At 38.4% G+C, this 19,512-nt stretch overlaps 1 protein-coding gene across 2 annotated transcripts in view; it reads right to left on the bottom strand.

The window, feature by feature from the left end:
- Positions 1 to 875: 875 nt before the first annotated feature.
- The window catches only part of LOC121444546 (growth hormone receptor-like), a 265,658-nt gene continuing 247,021 nt past the window's right edge, over positions 876 to 19,512 (bottom strand). For both annotated transcript variants that reach the window (XM_041646371.1, XM_041646372.1), the window contains exons 6-10: positions 15,637 to 15,815; positions 10,721 to 10,886; positions 8,838 to 8,928; positions 4,054 to 4,123; positions 876 to 3,834 (exon numbers count right to left, since the gene is read on the bottom strand). In XM_041646371.1, the coding sequence (XP_041502305.1) occupies positions 2,860 to 3,834; positions 4,054 to 4,123; positions 8,838 to 8,928; positions 10,721 to 10,886; positions 15,637 to 15,815 (1,481 nt within the window). In that variant the 3' untranslated portion in view covers positions 876 to 2,859. The remainder of the gene's footprint in view (positions 3,835 to 4,053; positions 4,124 to 8,837; positions 8,929 to 10,720; positions 10,887 to 15,636; positions 15,816 to 19,512) is intronic.

Raw genomic sequence — 19,512 nt, 5'->3', positions numbered from 1 at the left:
GATTTTCCTGCTGAGAAAGGGGCAGGAGCAAGAATGTAGAGCTAGGAACCACAAACTTTGTTCAAGAAATAGCAAATGTTTCCAAATACATCTGGGTCTGGGGAGGACCATTTTAGCTCAAACAAGCAATCAGATGGTCACAGAACCACAGAACACACTTGGTCCTCGTCTATTCTGAAGGATGTAGCAGCAAGCTCTCTGCTTCAGAACCACAACATTGGCAACAGTTCATGTAGCAGCTGGTTGTACAGCTGCCCAGCGGGGATTTCACTTCCTTTCCTTCCCCAAGTGGCAGCTCATTTGCAAGGGATAGAATCTCAAGGCTGGGGAAGGGGTTCCCAGGCCTAAAAGTTTTTACTCCAGTGGCATTAATAGCTCTTTTTACAGTTCTGTAAACATCACCTCCGCTGTCTCCCACATGGCATCTGCTCGGCTACAGGAGTCCTACTGAAGTCTAAAGCATAGTGTATCTCTAGATTTTGTAGTTTGCAATCCATCCCCATGTGACTTACCAGTAAGAGATCATTTTGACCAGGAGAAGTTACTAGGTCAAGCTAGCAATGCATCTTAGAGAGAATGCCAACCTTCTCCCTCTTTCCATTTCCCACAGACTTCACATCAGCTTGGACTGTTAAGATGTGTTCAAAGCATGGCTCTGTAGGTCTCTGTCTGCGTAAAGTCGTAGCCTCAAGAGAGGACACAGTCCATACAAGACAAAGAGTATCTTAGTCACCCCCTGTCCCTCTGCTCCTTTTGATCCACCACCTGCTGTTATTTAAGCTAACTTTGCCATTTCCTTTACTGTGCGGGTCTCAGAACAGAGTCTGGGTTGGGGTGCTTTCATTTTGGGGTTAACAGGAACACACGATCAGAAATCCAAGAAAATAAATTTATTGAACTTTGAAGGGGAAAATCCACAGACATATAAGGAAGTTAAATACAGACTGCTGGACACAACTAGTCATACTGTGAATAATGGCTGTGTGGCCAGCAGAGTACCAAAACTGACATTCTGGGACTAATTGAGGTATTTAGCTAATTTTGGCTATAGAAACATGGTCAGCCTATGGTGCAATGGTAAGATAGTTCATCAAAACACACGTCTTTAAGCTGAATAGATTCCTAGTTGATGATTTTTCATGTGAACTAAATCATGTAGCCATTGGAGAAACCATAGCAGCAAGGTAGCAGAAAAATCTATTAAAATTGATTACCAAGTAAGTAACACAGTGAACCGTAAACACCCAATGCTAGATTGTCACTGTCTCTCCTGCAAGAAGGAGAATTTAAAACCACTAAACATTAAGCCCGTTTCCCCACAAAGGTCTGAGCAAAATGGTAAATATCATTAAAAGTTAAAGGTAACTTTAAAGTTTCAAGCTTCTAAAAAATACTTAAAAATGAGACGTATTCTTCAGTGGGCTGAGAGTCCTCTTTCTCTCACACATCTTTTTGGGGGGCTAACCAAAAAAACTATGTTTATGTTATTAGGGAGTCCAAGAGTGATTTTTATATCGGGTATTTTTCTACCTTGGCTGAGACTAATCTTCCTGGGGGTAAATAAGAAGTGATAAATCCCTTCTTACTATTTAAAATACACCTTATAAAAGGTTTGACGACAAAGTTTCTGCTACTTGTTTAATTGATTCTGAGTTGTCCTTTGTGATGGGAAACTCATTTATTCTGTCCCCTTTTCCCCTATGAGTTAGAAGTATGTGTCTGGCTGTGAAACAGAGATCTAGGCCTTCAGTTTTCTATTCTACTTCCTGGTTGACTTTATCCATTGTGCTTCAACAGGTGACTTTCCTTTCGTACGAATTAATTCTTAGGGTCTTGTAAAAACCAAGCTGTGTTCGAAGAGACAATGCTGCACAGGTGTGGGAGCCTTCTTCTCCCAACCCCTGGGCTCTCAAAATCCTACTCCACATGTTTCCGCCGCTCTTCCACATCCTGACTGATGAGGACCACTGTCACTTCTGCTTCTCTTGGCGTGGAGCCCTGTGGTTTGGACTTAAATTTGGTGAGGAAAGTGTTCTGTTTGTTACTATCCTGTCTGTCATTGTTGGGTGTGCGATATGTTGATCTGTATAAAAATTTTGTTTTATAAATTAAAAAAATATCCATTTAAACCTTTAAAATGAATTCGTTCCAATAATGCAGGTTATTGGACATTGTAGATTTAAGAAAATTTGGGGCTTATAAAAAGGGCTTTGTAAAAAATCTAACTTGTTTGTTTTTCTTTAGGTTCATTGACCAGAGCATTACGCTCTACCCTGTAGTTTCTAACATCCTTGCATGGATCGTTGTGAACTACAATATGTGTGTGGTATATTATAAAATAGCCATGCTTAAGTGTAAATTATTAAAAATATCTTTATCAATTTTTTTTGTCAAAATAAGTGCTTTACCTATCCAAACTAGCCTTACCTTCTCGCCTAGATTTTAGTTCCCAGTTATTTAAAAAAGAAAAAAAAATTAGCCTGTGCTATAATCGGCATTCAATTTCCTGAACTGCAAAAGCCACCTGATTGTTTTGCTTTTTCAAAAAGCATGATTTACATACATGAAAAACGTAACTATTTAATGCTTAGTATCACAAAATTAAGACCCACAATACAGACAATCACTGCCACTAAGCAGTATTAGAGACGATTCTTTAAAGTATTTATAATTCCAATGGGAGTATCTATCTGATTAAGTATTCTTGATTTTCCACTTTATGATAATGTTTCAACATTTCCAGAAAAACGTATTTTAGAACCCACACACACCATCTCACTCTCCCAGCACAGATTTAAAACCTGATTTTGGTTTAGGCATTCATGCCCAGCCATTTCTTTGCTATTTAGATAGGAAAGGCTACTGCATGATCTTGTTCAGTTGGTCTGTGCTCACATAGCCACACGAGGAGAGGAACTTCTTTTTGTCAGGCAAACGCAAAGCGGTTGCGTTGAGTATAAGACCCCGTGGAGACTGCACGGTGTGGACAGTGGTGTAGTCTGGGACAGGCATCTCAGCATCCGGAGCAAGCTCTGCCGTCTCCATCCGGGCAGTAGTGGTAAGGCTCTCTGTGGTGATGTAAATGTCCTCCTGATTAAAGCTTGGCTTTACACATGACGTGACCTCCGAGTGAGGGGCCACAGCGATGCACTTTTTGGCATCTGACTCACAGAAGTAGGCACTGTTCATGCTGTGATTTTCCTGGCAGGGCGCAGCCACTTCCGGCTGTGGCTGCGAGTTGCACTGGGCTATCCCTGCCTTAATCTTTTGGCCTGGCGAAAGGACTACACTGCCCGCTGGTGTAATGTCGCTTACTTGCGCATAAAAGTCGATGTTTGCTAGTGAAGCAGGATTGCTTATCGGTGTAGAGGCAGGCTGGTGGGTTGACTCAGTTTCACCGCTCAGAAGTGGCTGTGGTTTGTCTTCCGCCATTAGGGTAACGCAGGGGTGCAGAGAGCCAAGGGAAGCACAGGAAGACGAGTTCTTCAGATTCTTCTGGTCAAGGCACAAGAGATCGGCTTCCTCTTTTAACTGCTGTGGCTGAGCAAACTCCGAGGTACCATCACACATGTCACTGGTGTGGAAATCAGTGTCCAAAATGTCAGGGTCATAACAGCTGGTGCGCCCAGAATCATCGTCCTTTGCCCCCAGGATGTTGAGTGATTTCTCATGGGCATCGCTTAGAAGTCTGTCTGTGTCCGACCCTTCACTCTTTTCATCTGCATCATCGATATCTAGCTCAATGAATTCGACCCACGAATCATCATTGTAGAGTTCAGATTTGTAGTTGTCATGAACGCCCAAGATGGTGTTCACCTCCTCCAGTTTTCCTTCCTAGGAAACAGACAGAAAATGGAGACCTAAGAACAACTCAAAACGATTAAATAATGTTCAGTAGGATATATTGAGCTTGCAAAAAACAAACCAAACCAAACCAAACCAAAACCAAACCAAAACCAATAACCAACCAACCAAACAACTCAAACCCTTTCAATAGAGGACAGTGTTCTTCAGTGTACTTAACTGAATGACCCACAGCTTAGAGTTAATTACCTTGAGAAGATCTGGATCAATTCCTTTAATCTTTGGAACCGGGACTGGGGGTAAAATCAGCATCTTAATCCTTGAAAACAAATAAAGTTTTATTTTTACAGATCTTAAAGATTACATGTTCTATGAGAAACAGTTGGTGACAAAAAGTACAGGAGAAAAACATCATCAAAAGCCTTTAAGATCATTTCAGTAAAATATGGTTTCTTCTATTTTTTTCTTTTTTCTTTTCTTAGCACTTTTGATGAATAGCCAATTTTAATATTTGACTGGAGGAATCTAACTCTGTCTAGAGCCAATTTCCAAGTAACTCATAAATAGGATTCCACCTTTAAAGCACACAGCACCAAGAAGCAAACAAACTGGTCCATAAAGTGAAACCAAAGTCGTTTTCACCCTTGAAAAAGAGAGTGGGGGAGGGGACTGAGTTACTACTGCACAGTCCATAGCAACCATAAAACACTCAAGATGACTTCTAACCAGCGTGACGTTGAATAACCATTTTAAATAGGACAGACTAATTCTGAACTGTCTCTAACTAGGATAGATTTATATACATAATATTACGATGTATTTACAGTTTCTCCTTCAAATATTGAGATTATTTTTTTCTTTGGAGAAAAGGTTTATTTTTAATGTTTTTAATTGAAATTGAATTACCTCACATTTCCCCTCCTTTCTTTCCTCTAGCTTCTCCTAGTTGTCCTCTCTTGAACCCCTTTCCCCTCAAGATTTATTTTATGTGTCTCCCTGAATACACTCCACAGATGAGAGAGTGCCAAGTGAGGCAAAAAGAGGGCTTCAGATCCCCGAGAGCTGGAGTTAGAGGCAGATGTGAGCCCCCCTAGGTGGTGCTGGGAGTTGAACTTAGATTCTCTACAAGAGAAGTATGCACTCTTAACTGCTAAGTCACTTCTCTAGTCCCTAGAATAATTAATTTTAATCTTTATTCTATAGATTTTGTGTCTTGTTAAAATTCTATTACTTAGTACACGGAAGCTGCTTGAACAAATTAGAATAAACCATCTATTTGTTGCTAGCATAACTGAAGGCCCAAGCTAGTAGTATAAATCAATGAATCAGGTGGGTTGCAGTGTTATTATTAAGAGGACTGGTGATGCCGGTAAGCTGTGTATCTCCTCTAATGGGAGTGATGGCTCTCTACTTCAGGTCATGCTTGCCAAAGGGAGATCGGCCTAGTTTGTTAAACATCTCAACATTCAGTGCTAAGCTAGAAGTCTCATTTTTTGCTGTTGTTGAAATCAGATTCTTCTCTCATACAATACATCCCAACCATAGTTTACCCTTCTTCCACTCCTCCACCCTCCTGCCCCCATCTCCCCTAGATCAATTCTCCCTCTGTTTCCTCTTCAGAAAAGAGCAGGTCTCCAAGAGACATAGTCAAACAGGACAAAACAAGATACAATAAGACAAGGCAAAAGTTCTTAAAAGGAGGCTGGCCCAGGCAACCTAATAAGAGGAAAAGAGTCTCAAGAGCAGGAAAAAAAGTCAGAGACACACCCCCTCCCATTGTTAGGAGTCTCACAACATCTCATGCTTTATAGCAAAATCCTCACTCCAAAATAGAAACAAGAATTACACTGAGGATCTACAGTCACACAGTTTCTCACTTCTGCTGGATGGGAATGCAGCTCTTTCTTTCATAAGCCCTTTCAGCTCAAGGGCTGGGTCGGCCATACGGTGGGAACAAGCACAGAGGAAAGATAGCCTGGGCTGAAAATATGTCCAAATTTACTTAATTCAAATATGAATGTCAATATGAATTTTGCCACCCATTACTTTTAATCATCTGGATTATAACAGGGTAAACTTCTTTCACAAACTTGAAAGATATATTGATCCTGGAGCCCTTGACATCCCTGGGATCTTGAGCAAGACTTAAAGCTTTCTAACGTTAGAACTGTGTGTTAGTTTTGTTCCAGTTGGTGCTATTTCCTATCATTTTCTGCTTTTATCATGTGTAGATCTGGGTAGTGATAAAGGTTTCTGTAGGAAATTGAAAGAAATTGATTGGAGTGCAATAAGGATTTCAAATTTTGTTGATTTTGACTGAGCATTACAGTTTGTTTAAAGCTTCATTATTTATAGAAAATATACTCTTAGCAAGTGTGGTGCACATATTTATCTATATTCTGCCATAGTAGAAATAAAATCACATTTGTGGGAAGCTGGATGAATCGGGAGATTGTTAGGTTCCATGAAATAAGGCAGATGCAGAAAAACAAAAGCTACCATCTTTTCATTCGGATACAGAATGCAGATTTAAATTTCTCCGTATATTCACATATATATAGGAAACAAAAGTGGAAAGGAGGCTATGAGAGATGAAAAAGAGGTGCAAGGGAATGTGGAGAATAGGGAAGATAATGTGATATATATGCAGAAAACGGAAGGGACAAAGAAGAGGACCAGCAAGGAGAGGAGTTGGAGGAGGAGGGCAATAGGAGGAAATAAGAAACATGATGATATATATGCATGGAAACGTCCAGTGAAACCCATTTCTTCACCTCCTAATCTCACCAAAAACAATAAGAAAGCAAAACATTCTTTTAGTTAGAGGTGATGACTGAACTCTGTTGGTATAATGTTTACTTAGTAAGGATGCATAGAACCTTGGGTTGAATTCTTAGCACCACAGAATGGTAGAGGCAGAAGAATCAGAAGTGAAAAATCAATTAGTGTGAGCAAACAAAGCAAAATAGAGGCTAATATGTATACATATATGTACACATATATGCATATATAATATTTGTAATATATTATATAATGTAACACATATATTATATTATTAACTATTATAATTAAAATAGGTTATATGACTTCATATGATATAATTATAAGCAGCATATATTATACAATATTAATTAATATTATTATAGCAATAAATTGTTGTATATAAATACATATAATATATGTCAATATACACATGTATGTACACACATGTATATACACACATATATACGCATTTATATATGATTTTGAATATATATTTAATATATTTAAAGTCCGATTTATTGAGAGGATGATAGTTTGTTTCATATGATTTTAAGCTAATATAGCTAGACAATTTCACATCTTTTCTTGTCCTTCATGACTTGAAATCAACAACTAGTGTTAAAAGTGAATGGCTTTATATACATAGCAATTTTATTTACTACATCATCATATAAATTTTGGAATTTCACTAATTCTATAGATTAACTCAAATCCATTAATTTGATTCTTGTTGGCATTATTCAAGTTCAAACTTTACTTACAATTCTAAAGATATATCTATTTTTCTCAAGCAACTGAAAACACTTTTGTTTCAGTTGTAGAAGTTTTCATAAAACAAGAATGTGGCTAAAAATAAGTTCAAAATAAAATTATGCAGTGAGGCCGGGCGGTGGTGGCGCACGCCTTTAATCCCAGCACTCGGGAGGCAGGCGGATCTCTGTGAGTTCGAAGTTGGCCTGGTCTACAAGAGCTAGTTCCAGGACAGGAACCAAAAACTACGGAGAAACCCTGTCTCGAAAAATCCCCCCGACAAAAAAAAATTATGCAGTGAGTTTTGTGTTCCCCCTCATTTACATCATAAAATTGAACATAAAACATGGTTGAAAATGGAGTTCATTCAATTGTAGTCTTCAGTATTCTTGGCATTCAAGAGTGTGCTGGTATTACCTGAATTATTTCTAGTTGAATTCTATTTTGAGGATGGCTAACTTTGAGGTTTGAGAGTTTTAGATTGTTGCAACAACTGAAAGCCCAAACCATATATTCCTACAACCCATTTTGAGTCGCTGATACCTCTAGACTTCAGCTGAAGGGCTTGATTTTAATTTAGATAGAGCAACTGACTATTGGTGGCCTAAAACTGAAGATTTTCAGGATGCAGGACTTACAGTACAAAGACCAACTGAGTCCTAGGAATCTTGAAAGTGGTAGTCATATTTGCCCTAGAAAGAGGCTCATGATCTCATGATATTCTAAAAATATCTTAATGTAAACAAAGGGAAATTAATATCAATATTTTTCCTGCATGTTGCACAAATGTTTTCTGCAATCTAAATTTTCAAGAGGAAAAATAATATTTTATTGTTGGAAGGGTTTTAAAAGATCACATTGCACACAAAAATGTAGACTTTCAGAGAGGATGAATGGTATAAACAAGCTCAAACAGCAATGGTTGAATAGTTGTACTCAACTCTCTGGACTCCAAGAGACTGCAAAATAGAATTTCTTAAAAACTTGGAAGGAATTTTGACCGAATTTACAAACATAGGTAAAATATAAAATCAAGGATGAGCAAATAATTTAAATGAAACCAAAATTTATCTGAAACCAACACCTTATGAAAAAACTTGAGAAAGTTTCTTAGAATGAAGTGTCCAGGTGGGTTCAGTTTGTTGTTTCAGTGAGATTGTATATGATGATGGTTACAGATTCTGCTCAAGATCCAGGGATACTGTGGGGTCCTGATGTGAAGGGGTGACTTGTTGAACAGCTTTGGGGAGCTCTTCAGTCAAGGAAGTGCTGTCAACATCTGCATAGGCACCATTGCAAATCTCTTAATGTGCTACACGACATCCTGATCTAAACTCTCTATTTTCTAAGGTGAACACTACAGACTGAGTACAGGTATGGTAAAGGCAAAACCAGAAATTAAATTTTCTGAGTTAATTAAGATGTTACCTCCTACTCTACAGGGGAAATTTTGACACAACACGGGGGAGTGCACAAGAACATCAGAATTTGCAAAAACATATTAGAATGTTTCCACCTACCTTTGCTGTTTTGAAAAAATCACTACAAATAACATCACTGCTACTCCAAATATTCCAAAGATAATAATTAGGAACCATGGAAACTGGAAATCTAAAACAGGAAAGAATATTTCACTAACAGAATTATGAATAATTGAAGCAAAGTTTACATTGCACTGCCCTTTCCCACAAGAAAACATTTGTTAATTTGAATTCATATGACAAAGTTAGTGTTTCTCTTGATAACCATGGAAACACAGTGGATGAATCGGGGTTGTTTTTCTTTCTCAAGGATACAACATGCTTGTCCACTGTAAATGTAAATCTCTTTAGATTAAAACACACATGCATGCATGTATACATATATATTTTTACATATATGTGTGTGTGTTTAAAATCAGTTAAAGAAAAAGAGATCGCTGGGAATGATGTTACACACCTTTAATCCCAGCACCTGGGACTCAGGCAGGTGGATCTCTGTGAATTGAAGGCCAGCCTGGACTACAAAGTGAGTTCCAGGAAAGCCAGAGCTGCACAGAGAAACCCTGTCTCAACAACAACAACAACAAAAACAAACAAAAAACAAAAGAAAAAGAGGTCAAAAATTTGAGAGAAATTGAGGTGGCAGTGATGGTGGCGTATGGGAGTGTTGGAAGAAAGGAAGGGGAAATGATATAATCATATTATAATTTCAAAAACACAGTATTATTAAAAAGGAAAAATTTAAAACCAAAAGCACATGTTTCAAATAGGTTGCAAAAAAAGTCAAAACTGTAATATTTTCATATGTTCAAATATCTAAGGAATATCACCAAGGCTTCTGTGGCAAGAAGAAATTGTTGTTTGTTAAACCTAGGTAAATAATGCTCAATTGATATTTTAAGCTGTAATGACAATATTTTAGTTTTCACGTTGAGGCTGTTCAACATTGTGAGGGCAGAGTAACCATGATATACCTAGGTACGTAGAACAGGTTTTATAGCTTTAAAAATGCTTATGTACATTGTACTGAGGTCGTTCAGATATTGGTGTACTTTATGAGCCTTGGGAGAATTTGTCTGTGAACCCCCCCCCATCTCTTTCCTTATGACTAAATAGCCCCTAGTTACCTCGAGGTTGGTTCCCCATATTCTTCCCACGAAGGCAGAAGCTAACTACAGCTAGAAATCCTGAGTCATCTCTGTGCTTCTCCTGTGTAGAATTTCCAAACGCTTCATGCGTCCCATGCATATGACTAACACTTGGCTTACTATGCTTTTTCTAAGTATGCACACCACGCCCGTACTTCCCCAAATCCACAAGCACTACCATTTCATCCAGATACAAATGCAAAACACACACATTGCAGAAAAAATTGAAAATATACATACAAAGAAATATATAAAGGAAAAAAAATACTCCCTTAGAATTCTACTGTTCAGGAACAAACAAACACCTTATTCCCCTATTTGAGTTTTGACCTGTCCTCAGATGTTTCCTAAATCAAATAATTTGGAAATGGAATCCTTTTGTTATTTCTTTAAAATTGATCTTATTATTTTTAATTATGTGTATGTGTGCACGTGAGTGCAGGTGCCAGCAAGGGCTAGAGATGGCGGATCTTCTGGAGCTGATGTTACAGGTGGCTGTCAATCTCTTAATGTGGGTGCTGGGAATTGAACTTGGGTCCTGTGGAAGAACGGGAAGTGCTCTTAACCACTGAACCATCTCTCCAGTCTTTCCTTTTGTTTGTTTTTTTTTCTAATGCATACATCTTCTCCAGATAGCGACTTCAATGTCTTGCCCCTGATACATGAAACTAGGGTATGCTGACCTAGACAATAGACTAACAGTGTGGGCACATGGTAGTTGCTATGTCACCCAAAGTCATGATAGCAGCAGTTTAACTCCCACCCCCACTTTACCTTCTTCACACGTCACTGCGTTCATCTGAGGAAATGTTATGTAGAGCACGTCACTGAAGTCGCTGTACTTCTCCAGGTTCCGTTGTCTGGATCTCACGCGCACTTCATATTCCTTTTCCAGTCTCAACGAGTAGAGTGGGACGGATGTTGACCATAAAGGACCCGTCTTTCAAAACAAAATATAAAGACACAGGGCCTCAGGTACTATGCAACTCAAGGCACAAATGCAAGTCACGGGGTTACTAGAAATTGAGTAGTATTTTAACATGTCCAGAGGGAGTTGGCTATTAAATAAAATACACTGAGACAAATTATGTAATGAATCATTTTGTTAAAAGAATAATAATTTTGCTAAAATAATAATAATAATAATCTTCAAATTTCTCTTAGTATAATCTCAAAGGTACACATTTGCTTAAAGAAATATGATTATGTCTTTACATTGGGTCATGAGAAGATTAAGTTATAACAGATTTGAGCATGGCAGAACTATAAAGATGAGTACAAATATTTTACCTACTTCTCTGGGACTTTAGACCTTTGTATAGAGCAATATATTAGAACAGAAAACCCCATATTTCCATACCCCAAAGGCTACAAGCAGATTATATATCTGTAGAATATGTATTCTCTGGAAAATCTTGGTAGTCATTTATTAATAATCACAGAATTTGAAATAATTCTAGAAATACTATAGTTGTCTCAAAATGTCAATAATTTTACTGGGAGCAGCTACACACTTCATTTATGCCAGAAGTCTTAAATCTACCTCAGGAAAGTCTGTTGCTCTAGAATCTGTGTAGAAAAGTGCAGTGTAGCTAGTTCCTCTGAATGGAAACATGATCTTCCAGAAGGAGGTTTTCACAAGGCTTTTCTACAAGGGTTATGTACACTGTATCTCTGGGGAGGGGAACCTGCCCAATCACCTTAGTCTCCTGCAAGCTGGGCAGGGACTCGCTGAGATGTCACCTTCATGAGTCATGTGCTGTGGCGGTTACCCTGCGAGTGTAGGCACATTGGCGTCATCCACACTCCTGTAGGTAAACCTCATCTATTCTCCTTTCAGCACGCAATAAACTCACTGGGATGGTAAGTTGGATTTAGGTGGAATAGTTTTATTGATCTGTCATTGGTATCATATCTAGAGGATCACATTTCCCCCAGGAAAATGGATATAACAGAAAGTCATTGGAGACTCTGGGACTGCAGACCCCACAATGTCTTTTGCTTCTGCTGTGCCTTTACATGTTTGCTGTGGCCCTCTTTCTCTGGTATCTAGCAAGATGTGAGGAGTGAAAGTGGGGAGTTCTTCACTGTCTGTAATGTAGTGCTTATCTCTTGGAAATATCCCATTCTACTGGGCATTTTTACCTTTGGAGTTGTTCAGAAGATGACCCCTCCCTACGCTGTACTGTCTAATTTAATAATAGTAATAATAGCTTATACAGAGTTTTCATGAATAAAGAGAAATACAAGGATGTTTCACAGCCAGGATCTGTGAGTCTCACCTAAGGAGCTGCATGAATTGTAGCTCAAGTTAATGACTTAACAGTTGAGTCCCAACAGCCCAGCTAGTTTAAATTCTTTCAACCTTAATGTTGGGAGATGTGTTCACAGGTCTCGGAATGTGTCACAGCTGAAACAAAGCTTTGAAAATAACAAAGTTGGACTAAGATGTTTTTGTTAAATAACATTGAGGTGAAAAACCCTAGATGGCAATCTAAAGTTTTAGAAAGGCACAGAGTTGAATGCAGAACTCTTTAAGGTCAGGGAACAAGAACAAAGCAGCCCAATTATTGCTAGCCGATTGACATACTCTCCTTGCTAGGTTTGATTGATGACTAAAGGTGATGATTAGTTCCTTATACCCATTTATGTCCTCAATCTCCTGATATAAAAAATATTAACAAATAGGTATGTACCCTAAAGATATAAAGTAGAGCTGATTGATTCTTTTTCATATATGAATGTTTAGGTTTGTGATTTCTTTAAGATTTCTTATAAGATTACCTTTCAAATAAGTAATAAAGTAATTGGCCCTTTCCTTGTCACTGCAAAATGCAGCCTGCCAGTAAAAGATCTGACAAGAACACCTTGCTTGCCACATGGTTAATCTATAACAAGTTGCTTGGGTATGAATGTATGTGGGTTCTTTCTTGGGATAATTTGTTTTTCACCTGTAATACATAAAATGTTTAATCATGTAGGGGAGATGAAAAACATGTTTTTAACTATAATCATTCACTTGAGAAATGGATTACAACTGTTTTGACTCTTGTATTGCCTGGAAGATTCTGTTGGGGTGTAAAAGCTGTAAAACAACATGAGATAGAAGGAGAGAGAATAAAGAAGGAAAACACCAAGAGAATTTGTGAGTGCCTTTTCCCCTAATCCTCCGCAGATGGAAAAGTTTAGCCTCGCTGACTCCACGGATTCCTGCCAAAGCCCTTTGATGCTGGAGGTTGGTCCCCGAGACAGCAGTATTGGAGAAAAATACTGACTGCAGCCATTGAACAGCTTAGAACAGCAGTTCTCAACCTGTTTGGGGACTTAATGATCCTTTCACAGGGCTCACTTAAAACCACTGGAAAACATAGGTCTGTACATTATGATTCATAACAGTAGCAAAACTACAGTTATGAAGTAGCAATAAAAATAACTTTATGGTTGGGGGGGTCAAGCATGAGGAACTGTATTAAAGGGTCGCAGTATTCAGATGGTTGAGAACCACTGTCTTAGAGCCCGAAGTTAGTAACTATGAATTCTACTGATGTACAAGAGAGCAGATTTTAAACTGTCAGTTCAAAAAATATGTGAAAGAATGCATACATTAATTGCCTTCCTATCATACCTTGTATAAACATTTCAAAACATCATTGACATGATAATTAATAATGATAACTAGTACAATTGTTCTCAGAATATTTTTTTAATATTTATTTATTTATTAGGTATACAATATTCTGTCTGTGTGTATGTCTGCAGGCCAGAAGAGGGCACCAGACCTCATTACAGATGGTTGTGAGCCACCATGTGGTTGCCGGGAATTGAACTCAGGACTTTTGGAAGAGCAGGCAATGCTCTTAACCACTGAGCCATCTCTCCAGCCCCTCTCAGAATATTTGAAAAACTATTCTATCTAGTATATTGGTTCACTAAGATGTAGACTTTGGAAGTTTTCATAGATTTTATTATATAACAAAACCACCATTTTTTTCTAATATCACTGTGGATCTTTTTGGAATTAAGTCTTCATATATTTGGAAGGCTATCAAACTCATAGATACACATTTGACAACTTTTACATATCTCCTAAAAGATAAAATTGGTCATAGGTACAAACATTGTTATATGTTTACTGGAAATGTAGACTTCTTGAGAAATGTCTGACAAGTCAGATATGAATAATGATCTACTAGTATATCTGTTGCTCTTCATGTAAAATTTGTGTTTCATGCAAAAGAGTTGCTAGTTCAGTTGTTGAATCAGTTTTTTAAGTTTTTTGCTCCATCATGACTTTGGAATGCCGAAAGGCACTGTGTGTTCTCTTCATGCTCCACACAGATGCTTAGACAGTGACGGACTCAAAGGTTGAGATTTAATCAGAGACACCTATGAAACTGCTCCCACCCTTTACTGTGAACGTCACAATGATGAAGAATATAATGACTATTAGCAAACAATGGGACATCTGCCTTGACTCATGCCAAGAATCAGCAGTTTCTTTACCACTGTCTTTGCATTATGGAATAAAAAATGTTATTATAGTTTATTGTGAAATTAGCATTGACCTTGTATGCTCCCTTGGAATGGTCTCAAGAACCCTCAGAAGTGAATGATTCTCATTTTGAGAACTGCTACCTCAGACGCCCTTGGTTCCTTGGGTAAAATAGTTGTTCCTGCACCTTGTTGTTGAATAAATGTTTGATTATGACTGAGATTTAGAAAGTCTTATTTGACTTAGCATCCAACCAGCTCCTTTTTGGTACCAACTTACAAACAAGATACCTAAATTAAAATGATTCAGAAAAAAGAACCTTGAAGACAAGTAACTGTTTGAAGCAGCCAAGTTGTACTCTCTACTGTTGACAAAATTAACTTCATTTTGGTGCTACACTGAAGGACAGGGCCTCGTGTCTCAAAATTTGGAGAGTGAGTCCTGCCAGAGTGCTGGGTACAACCTCATGCCTACCCAGAAATTGCTTATCTTGGCCAGGGCTGTGGTTGTGGTTAAACTGATTTAGAATTAGTTATATTTGGAATGGCATGGTAATCCTGTTTCCCTTCTTGTTGTGTGCCATGGGGAATTTATCTCAGTGCCGAGTTCCTGTGCTCTTGGCAGAGAAGTGAGAAGTTCAGGGGCCAATTTGCTTTCTGCTCACCTATGTGGGGACCTCTTAACTTATTTTCTCTGAGGTATGTAACAGAACATCTTTCTGAAACCTCTATGGGGCAAATTCCTTCTCTATGTCTTTCTCCTGGAGAGACCTATTAACAGATATTAATAGAGGTCTAATGAGTAGCAGCAGTGAAAATCATGGGCAGACATTTGGTCATCACCTACTAGTGACCTTGATTATGATCCTACTTATGTTCAGCCACATCTCTAAAGATAGCAGCATGGTTAGTGTGTGACCTTGTGCTATGGATAAACTGAATAACAAAGATGACTAGGGAAGTGGTTTTCTTCACCCAGTAGTCTTTCATAGATCGACATGGAAGATTCACATCAGCATTTGTTGTCATACAGACTTTTAAGATCTTAATTTAATGATTGTATCAGTTTTCCTCTAATACTGAATTGTAGGGCACATAGCTTGGCACGTGGTATTAGGTGGAAGGAAACATTATCACAGTTAAGTGAGTATTGAGTTAGGAAGAAGAGATGTCCAAGGGTAGGATGTAGTGACCCTTACCACTTTCCATTTAGTTTCATTCACTTCTTTGAATTGAACTTCATACTCCAGAGCGATCCAGCCCTTCCTGATGTCTGCGCTGGGTGGTGGCTGCCATCTCACTTGGATGTCTCCGTGAATCCCGGTCAAACTGATGTTCAGTAAAGTCCAGTTGAGGCCGATGGGTGGATCAGGTTGCACTGTGAATTCAAAGGAGAACCAGTCCCCAGAGAAACACTTGATATTAATGGTTTTCTTTCTTTAGCGACCAAATGCCTTCATTTCTTTCAACTACACTCTTAATTCTTCCAGAAATCCACATTATTAGAATTATACTTTATAACAGAGTCACATTTTTAATAGAAAAATGATATGTTTCATTTTTAAAATATTTATAAAAGCTTCCCAACTCTCTTTTGTGCCTCAAATCTGATCTATAACTTTAATTGGAAGAATTGTCATGCTACACATTGGTTTTTAGCTCTGATAGCATTTGTATTTTAGGATTTTAGAAAAAAAATTAAGAAGTAGAGTGCCAGAAAGACTTCATTTTTTTAAATATGGACTGTTTGGGACAGGAAGTAGAAGATTTTTTCCTTCCTGGAAAAGAGCCTTCCCTTATGCATCTCTGTCTATGCTGGCACAACTCAGTCTCCTGAGAGTTCTGCAAATGCTTCCTAATTTTGCCACATTCCTAGCCATCTTATTTTGTTTCTTTTTTCTTTTTTTTTGGTTTTTTCGAGACAGGGTTTTTCTGTGGCTTTGGAGCCTGTCCTGGAACTAGCTCTATAGACCAGGCTGGTCTCGAACTCACAGAGATCCGCCTGCCTCTGCCTCCCGAGTGCTGGGATTAAAAGCGTGCGCCACCACCGCCCGGCTTTTATTTTGTATCTTAGTTGCAAGAAAGAAGGCATTATGCTGCTATCTTGACCTAGTGATAACTCGGCGTTTTCTGTCTTTTGTTAATGGTTAAGTGAGCATTTAAAAGTGTATTTTGCTCAGTTTCTGTTCGTAATCCACTATTATATTCTCATATAAATCTCTGTATTTTTATTATAAGGACCATAAAGAGTAGAGTTTCATAAACTAGGATGATGAAGACAAGTATGGATTTCACAGGGTTTATATCTAAATTTATGCTGTGTCTCAAGCGAAGTATTGCCATATGGGGCTTCTTACCAGGCCTTTTGAAACTACTTGAAGATTCACAGTTAAAGTTTACTTTATTTTTTTAACACATGCGCATAGCTACTTAGACAGTTTGGATCTCTAGAATTTATCAGAGATAAGTCTGCGAATAAATGTTCTGAGGAGCTCTTATTGAGCCAAAGAGAGAAACGTTTGCACTGGCCCACAGTGGACACACACATATGATGGAAGGAACTGCTTCAGCCACCACCACTTAGACACCAGTTTGTCTTTTTTTTAGAAATAAAAAAATTTTCATTTTAAAACAGTAATTATATATACAGATGAATACATTTTTAGAAATTAAATTTGAAGGCTGTTCAAACTACATATGCCTACACAATGACAGCAATACTTTGTCAGGAATTGAAAAATAACCACAGACAACTTTTTAGGTGATTAGCTTTGACTGTGTATTTGCATTTTAAATTAAGTTTTACAAGGAATGTACAAAATAATACATTAATTATGATATTTTCATATGTATGTGTTAATGTACATGGCTTTCATTCATCTCCCTCCTTCATTGCATTCCTTCAAATACTAGTCCCCTCCCTCCATGAGCATAGTCCCCACTGCTGATTTCATGTTTCATTGTTCTCTTTCTCCTCTTCTCACAAGACACCTTCCTGTTCTCTCATGACACCTTTCTAGCTCTATGAAAATCTCTCTTTTTACATGTATGATGTTTTATCTGAATGTATGCATATGCACCTCATGCATGAGTCATGAAAAGGTTAGGAGAGGACATTAGAACCCCCCAAAATAGAGCTAGGCAGGAGAAAGTACTCTTTAATAGCTGGCCTACCTCTCCAGTTCACATCTGTCTGTCTATATCAGTGGTTCTCAAGTCTTCCTAATGCTGAGACCCTTTAGTATAGTTCTTCATGTTGTGGTGACCACCCAATCATAAAATTATTTTTGTTTCTATTTCATAACTGTCACTTTGCTACTGTTATGAATTGTAATGCAAATATTTTTGAAGATAGAGGTTTGCTGAAGGGGTTGTAACCCGCAGGTTGAGAATTGCTGATCTAGATGTACATCTATGTGTATATATAAAATGTTTGAGGAAGGATTTCATTATGTAGCCCACCCTGGGCTCACACTGATGATCTTTCTGACTCAGTTTCCCCAGTGCTGGATTTACAGGTAAGTTACCATACTTGTGCCTTATAAAAATATTTTTATGTAAATTTTTATAAAATTAATTCCTTACATTTATTTATAAAAATGTTCCCTCTTCACTTTAGAAAGATGAGATGGCATAGTGTCTTATGGGAGAAGACTCAGGACCACTGTCAGAAACATAAAAGCCTGCTCCTTCCTCTCCCATACATATTTACATGCTGTAGCTGATGATTTCTCTTAGATATTTAAAGGTGTTTAAAACAATATTTGCAGGAAACCTTCTGGTCTTCCTGTCCAACATCCAGCTGCTCCTTTTTCATCTTCCATCTCTCTCAGTGGTGACCCTACCCTTCCAATTACTCAGCATAAAAGCAGCAATCTCTTCCATGACTTATCTTTTTGCTATGACCACATATTCTGTCAGCTGCTCCATGAAAGAGAATTATCACTTTTCATTGTGTTGGTCTCTTCCATGTTGTCTCCTTTAGGTCTTTGCCCCTTTCTTTCAGTCTGTTCTCCACACAATCACCAGTTCCACAGACACAGCCATTCCCTTATCTCTTAAGGTAGGGCATTCAGTAATCACCAAAAACCTTCCAGAGTTTTCTATCTTCCTCCAAATGAAAGCCACAGTTATTGCAAGAGCCTGAAAATGACTATATCAAATCTTGTCTCTTCCACTCCCCTTCCTTCCCAGTCTGCATCAGCTCTCCTGCTGCCTGTGCTTTCTTTGTGAGAAAGGCATGCTAGCATCTCAGAATGGTTGCCCATGCCTTCCTGCTGAAATACTTTTCTCTCAGAAACAGAAGCGTGCTTTACTCAGCTGCCCCTACCTCAGGGGAGCCAATCCTGATGATCCTACATAACACTGCAGCCTCTCCCACACTCGGTGCTTGTTCCCTGAATTTCTCCATGGCTCTGACCCTTTCCATCCTCACTGGGATTCAACTCTACTAGAAAGACATTTTCTTCATCACATGAAATGCTGCCTGGACTAAGGTAAGGGTACAATATTTGCTGAATGAATGACAAGCATCTAACTAATCTATCATTTCATCTAAATCCAAAGAACAGTCCTGTGAGAAACAATACATGCTCAATACACGAGTCAACTATAGTTTTTTTTTTTTTTTTAAATTTTATTTTCGAGACAGGGTTTCCCTGTAGCTTTTTGGTTCCTGTCCTGGAACTAGCTCTTCTAGACCAGGCTGGCCTCGAACTCACAGAGATCCGTCTGCCTCTGCCTCCCGAGTGCTGGGATTAAAGGCGTGTGCCACCACCGCCCGGCACGAGTCAACTATGGATTCAGGCCACTGACATCCTTTCTCAGAACATACCAAGGTTACTATAGACCTTGCTTTTTCACTCATTTTCCCTTCCCTTTTTTTGTGTGTGATACTGTTGTGATTCTTTTAGTCATCTTTCACCTGACTATCAGTCTTTTAACAGCTCTGCCTCTGCTTTGTCCCTCTCCAATCTATCAACCACGAGTGGCAAAGTCAATTTCTTGAAAACACTAACAACATATGGTGGTAGGTTAAAATAACAACTTGTGTGCTATTATATTTTGCCTCGATG

Source organism: Microtus oregoni, unplaced genomic scaffold (genome assembly GCF_018167655.1).
Source record: "Microtus oregoni isolate MIOR12 unplaced genomic scaffold, Mior012 000132F_ref0000261, whole genome shotgun sequence".
Lineage (NCBI taxonomy): Eukaryota > Metazoa > Chordata > Mammalia > Rodentia > Cricetidae > Microtus > Microtus oregoni.
The sequence above is the reverse complement of the archived record's forward strand: the minus strand, read 5'-3'. Positions and strand labels throughout refer to the sequence as shown.